Genomic DNA, 6,368 nt, shown 5'->3' on the forward strand with positions numbered 1-6,368 from the left:
ACTACTGATGGAGTTTGTGTTTCTACTCGTGCAGATTAACCTGGAAACAGCTAGGAACAAAATGCAGTAAAACATTACATCAGATTTTTTTTTTTTTTTTTCTGAGCTCCTTCCATATCAGCTTCTCAAGGAACGGTTGAGAACAATACTACACCTGGCAGGGTGATGAAAACTTTTAGACTGCGAGTGCATTGCATACATTTTTTGTAAGAGAATAAGGGATAGTGTTATGTCGCTGTCACTCTGGTTCAGTATGTCCCTGATTCTCACTCTCACTCTGCTTCTCTCTGTGCCATTGGCTCATGGCGCACCTCGGTTCTACCATCGCGGCTGGTTGCGGCTGCTGAAGGAAGGGGACAGCTGTGGAGAGTGCAGGCTGGACTTGTGCCCTGCAGCACCCTCTAACTGCCCGGCGGGCGTGGTACTGGACGAGTGTGGATGCTGTAAGGAGTGTGGGAATGTGGAGGGGCAGATCTGTGACCCCGATGGAAAGCAGCGCTTCTACGGGCGATGCGGAGAGGGCTTGGAGTGTGGAAAAGACTCCAGCAGGACCCCAGAGCCGCAGTGTATGTGTCTCTCTAGGGAGACTGTGTGTGGCTCTGACGGCAGGACCTACGAGAACGAGTGCAGGCTCCGGGAGGCCAGCAACGGGGGAGTGGCCAACCTGAGCCTCAAACAACGGGGCCCGTGCTCCACAGGTAAAGCATCTGTTGATTTATTTATTTTGCAAACACATATTTTAGGTTTCATTTATTTAAAAGCAATCGTGATATAGTGATCCCAATTTACAGTGATAGTAAATATGGAGTTTAACTATAGTCATTAATCAGGTTAAATGAGCTTTGAATTAGGCATGCAAGCTTTTTATATATCAAAATGAGAAAAATCAACATTACTTAAACAATGCTGAAGGTTGTTTCAAGCTAATGCAGCATGAAGAGCCTTTAATGTATTAAGTAACAACAGTCCAATCAAATCCAGACTGCATTCCATTAACCATGCAGCTCTGCTGCAAAATATGGGATTACAGACAGCTAGCTATTCCCACAGCCTTTGATGAGCTGGCATCACAATTGTATAAGATGTTAAAAAATGCCATTCTTCACTTCAAACACAGTTCTGTCACAAAAGTTCAAATACTACTGGTTAACTATTTAAGTTAATTTAATAGAAAGAATACCAGCTGCTTTTTACAAACGGGTACCTTCACAAAACCAGCCACCTTCAATTCATATTAAAAAAGGAGGAAACTGTAATATTATTGTAGTCCAACTTAAAGCCCTGTTCTGCTTCTCCAATTTATAATTAATGAAGGTAGTCCCTTTGAAATCATCAAAACACCTTTGTTCCAGAGAGTATTAGTATAGTATACCACACTTTTCTCAATACAAATTGTATTTATCATTTGTCTGAATGTCCTGGTTTAAAGAATTCTGTGTTCACCCCTGCAGTTCCCCTGATCTCTCGCGCACCTCGAGACTTGCAGAACTACACAGGCAATGACATTGTTTTTGGTTGCGAGGTATCGGCTTACCCCATGGCTCACGTGGGATGGAGGAAGAAGGGGAAGGAGACCTTCCTGCCTGGAGATGATGCTCACATCTCAGTTCAGGTACAGAATCACTGCACGCTGTGCCTGCCTCGCAGAACTCCCCTCGCACGCACTTTCACTTGCAAGCCAGCCCTTCTCCATATCTTCCCCCCTTTCTATCTTCTGCCCCTGCAGGTACGAGGAGGACCTCAGCGATATGGGATCACCGGCTGGCTGCAGATTCAAGGTGTCAAGAAGTCTGACGAGGGTGTGTATACCTGCTACACCCGCAATGCTTATGGAGAGGCCTATGCCTCGGCTAGCCTCCGAGTGATTGATCAAGGTGAGTACTCTCCACAGCACCATCATGTGGGCATGAGGGGCACGCATCCATCAGGAAGCCTCTCTGAAGTATTGTGTGAGTACTGTCATCAATAACAATCACATTTCCAGCTTTGTGATCCCACTTGTGGACACTTCTCAGGCTTACAATCTTGACTATACTGCAACATTAAAAAGTCTTTAATAGCAATAATTAATTATTCATGGACATTACCTGCTAGATGAAGACTATGTTTCATTAAAATTTCTCATTATTCACAATCTGAAAAAAAAGAAACACGAAGGACTCATGCATCAATAAGTTAATTCCTTCTTCTTGCTCTAAAATCTGTCAGCAGATTTAAATACAGGGACGATTTCCTTCACTTACCAGTGACAACACAGAAAGATTGATGATCTGTTTGAGCAGTCTGTCAATGAGAGAAGCTGCTGGTTTTAATAAAGCTGGCTCTTGGTGCATCAATACTCTTTGCCATTCAGCACGTTGTGTAAAGATGAGACTTTGTCACAAAGTGAAATTTAAGAGGATCTTTCCTAAAAACAACAACAACCCTTTAGTGATCAAGCATCTCATATTGAAGACTCACAGCAGATAAACATAGTCGTACAACTCATGTCAACCTGCACTTCTTCTTCATTACTTGTATGCTGGCTCACTGATGTTTAGTAAATGTAATTAGTACCTATTTTCTATTTAAGCCCTGATCACTTGCACTTTCGCTGTCTAGCGTTTCTTTTTTGTAGCAAACGCTCAGTCTTTTCATGCTTAACCGCTAATCTACACTTCGTTGCCTTTTACTGGAGGTCAATTCTCTATGCAGCGCTCCCAAGATATTATCAAATATTTTCCTACCTGCTCTGGTGCTGCTTCTCATCATTCAGCTTCTCCATTCAGCTGCAGGAGCTCCAGCGTTAGTCTTTCCTGCTCTTTCCAGCCTCCAGCCCAGCAACAGCACCGTCCAAACCGCAGCTTCATTTCTCAATTAGTCCGCGTCTTTATTAGACAGACTGGCCCTCCACTAAAACCTCTAAAGCTACTTCAACAAGACATCGACATTCCCGTCGTCAGCGTTTGCCTTGCCAGAATTCCTCTTTTTAATCCACCACAAAGATCTGTCAGCTGAACATTCCTTTACTCTTCGCTTGCAATCAAGCGCCCCTCCTCCGTTCCCAGAGCCAGCACAAATTACCGTTCCTTCATAAGATCCTGCCCTGGATTTCTATTAGCTACGTTCAACGTTTTAAAGACCTATCCAGTCAATTTCATACTCCATTTCAATGTGTGGAGGCTTGTGCTTTCAACTGGTCACATGCTCCAACAACACTGCTGTTCTGCAACTTTTCCACCGGCGCCTCTCAGTCCGTGGCTACCACAGCAACTCCCTCATCGTGGTAAATCTCCATGGTGACCAGGCAGCTTCATCCGGCACTGCGAGCTCCGTGCCTTCAACCCAGTCCTCGTCCCTTGCCCTCTCTTCTCAGTTGAAGACAATTTACCCCCCCCTCTTCATTGATTCCTCTTACTCATTGATTCCTCTCATTTCTATCATCACTCACCTCCACCCTCGCCTCCGAGCAGACCTCCCTCCTCTCCACCCTCGCCTCCAGAGCAGGCCTCCCTCCTCTCCACCCTCACCTCCATCGCAGGCCTCTCTCCTCTCCACCCTCGCGTCCAGAGCAGGCCTCCCTCCTCTCCGCCCTCTCCTCCAGAGCAGGCCCCCCTCCTCGACTCCCCCTCCCCCCCCTTCCCCCCAGCCTGATCACGAATGTGGGGGAGCTGGTCCTCCTCTGCAGTGGATTCCTACATTCATACATCCTTCCCTGATATAGTTGCTGCTCCTTCTAAAAAATGCTAGCATGCCCGGAGTGGGGGGCTACCTGTCTGCCGGGGCCTCTAGAGGTTTCCCCCTAATCAGCTTCAAGGGGTTTTTTCCTCTCCACTGAGCAGCAGGTATACACATAGTCACATCCCACTAAATTACTAACCATCCTCCTGTTTGTCCCGTTTGTCCTTCTAGTCTTTTATTTATGTTATGCGCTGGCATGTGCTGTCTTTTGTTTGTCTCACAGTGTGTGAGATTTGGTGAGGAGCCGGGGTTCCATCCTTTGGGGGGAAGGTGATCTCACTTCCCCGACCCCAGGGCAGGCTTCAGCCTCCGTTGACCTTCAGAGGGGTTCTCACCATATGAGTCAGAGCGGACCCCCAGCCACACTCTGTTCTTTCGCAGCTCCTGCGCTTATCTTTCCTCACTCAAGGCTCTGTTCTATACTCTGTCTCAGTTCGGGATGTGGCTAATCATGCTCAAGTCCCATACTAACCTCTATCCTTGTTCTTATCTCAGGTCCCAGGCAGCGTGAAGTCTCGGCCAATTGGGGGTCTAACGAGCGGCCCTTTTGTCTCAGACGCTGGGTACCTCTCCCTCTCTATCTCCTTTCATGTCCCGGTCTTCCGGGACCATCTTCCTCCGAGGGGCGGCTCACCGAGTCATAACCCTCATATGTGTTTTCGGTTGCTGGGTCTTTCGCCCCTGGGTCGTGCCGGCATCGCCGCCCTCAGTCAGTGACCAATTTCTGTATCCTGTCTTCGGTTGCTGGGTCCTTTGCCCCTGGGCTTGTGTCGATATCCCCGCCCTCAGTCAGTGACCACCTTCTATCCTAGCTTCCATGTCCAGCTTCGCTGGTCTGCTACTAGAGTGGGCCTCACCTGCTCTTCTATCCTAGGTCTGGTCCTTTCTAACTCTGTCCTACTTACTGCTCCCTTCTGCTTCTTCTGCCCTATCCTTACCCCCAGCTCACGCCCCGTGAAATAACATTATCCCATTGTAAAGAATATATCTGTTAGTAAAAATGACACTTGAAGCTACTTAAGTTACTTTAAATATTAGCTTTTGAAAGACCGTGCTGTAAGGTTTTATATAAATTCTAAATATTTACATGTAGTGCTAAAGAAAACATGTCTGTTCTGAAAGATACAGTCACATGCAGCTGCATCTCTCTGCCTCTCTCCAGACATCACATCCTCAATGATGAAAGTGAGGGTTGGCAGCCAGACCTCTAATTACCTTGAGGAGGAAGAGGAAGAGTTCTTCGATGATACAGAGGAGGGGGAGGACGATGGGGATTATGAGTCAGGACAGTACCCCGAATAAATCAGCGTGGGCAGGGGGAGGAGGGGTTATAGTTATCTATTGAGAGGAGTGATGTGAAAGAGACAGATTGGGTGTCTTGCCCATTCTGACTATCATCGATTTACGGTAGGTAGATGCAGCTTTTACATATATTACACACCTGCATTAAGGATGGCATTTTCATAAAATAATAAACAGAATCTGTCGAGTCAAAATAAGAGAAATTGCAGATATAAAGTAGGGTTTCTTGTAATGCAAGGACTTCATGTGTGGAGAACACTTTTTCTATTTAAGTTAAAATTTGAACAGGGTCTTGAATCTTGAATGCCAGCTCATTGTGTAACTAACTGCTAATAATAGCACTGATATGCCAAGCACTGATACTGCGGGCAATACTATGAAATACATATTACATTAAAAACATGGAAATAAATCAAATGACATGTACTTTTCACAAATTGTCTTTATTTGTACAATTTATGTTATCACTATACATAATGCACTGAGAAAATCATACCAGCCTGAACAAAACACAAACAAACAAACAAACATTAATTCTATGCAATTAATTACACACCCTTCCTCATAAAAAAAATTAACCTTATCACCTGACTGCAGGTTAAAAAGCTGTTCTTTGCTTCCAAACTTTACAATCTCTGTTGTCAAGAACTTGCTACTCCACATCTATGCACTAGGTGAGGCTACTGCTGCATTTTCACTTCAGAGAGAACAGAGAGAGTGTATTGACATTCCTCTGAATGCCAGCAGGTGGCACCAGAACTATTTTTCTGTGATTGGGGAGTTGAAGCTTAGAAACTGAGATAAGAGCATTAATAATACTCCAGCTTTAAATGAGCTCTTATTCCTCAAAGTAACACTTTTAATTCACTTTGAACTAAATTAATACTGGATCCATGTTTGCAGTGATCTGTGAAATAATTATGTTGCAGACGAATTAAGCTTTTCCAGGTGAATAAATTAAGATAGATGGATAGATAGATTTTTTTTTTAAATTAGCAAAATACCTTTATTATAACAAAAGTATTCATCAATACAGTTAACAAAAATTCCAAATCAAAATCCCAGAATTATCATATTAAAAATCTCTATAGAAATAAGTGTAAAAGGGTTAACGTAGACGATCAAACAATATTGTACAATCTCCCCTCTCACATACACATTGCCAATTCACCCTCTGCAACAGAACAGATCACACCCCCGCCCCCAGACTGTGTGGAACCCATGCAGCTGTCAGGTCAGTTTATAATAGGTGAACTCCAGACAGCAGCACTCTGAAACCAGCAGTAACATCACTGCTCCCAATGCCATTCACTTGATTTGTCTTGCTCTTAGTGATAGCCAGTTTC

The 6,368-nt window shown here is 44.6% G+C and overlaps 1 protein-coding gene across 1 annotated transcript; it reads left to right on the forward strand.

Annotated features, from left to right (window-relative positions):
* The first annotated feature begins 253 nt into the window (after nt 1-253).
* Nucleotides 254-5,022, forward strand: LOC121297511 (kazal-type serine protease inhibitor domain-containing protein 1-like). The gene is made up of 4 exons (XM_041223859.1): nt 254-698; nt 1,452-1,612; nt 1,727-1,874; nt 4,883-5,022. The coding sequence occupies exons 1-4, from the start codon at nt 254-256 to the stop codon at nt 5,020-5,022; spliced, it is 894 nt and encodes a 297-aa protein (XP_041079793.1).
* Nucleotides 5,023-6,368: the final 1,346 nt, after the last annotated feature.

Source organism: Polyodon spathula, chromosome 22 (assembly GCF_017654505.1).
Source record: "Polyodon spathula isolate WHYD16114869_AA chromosome 22, ASM1765450v1, whole genome shotgun sequence".
Taxonomy (NCBI): domain Eukaryota; kingdom Metazoa; phylum Chordata; class Actinopteri; order Acipenseriformes; family Polyodontidae; genus Polyodon; species Polyodon spathula.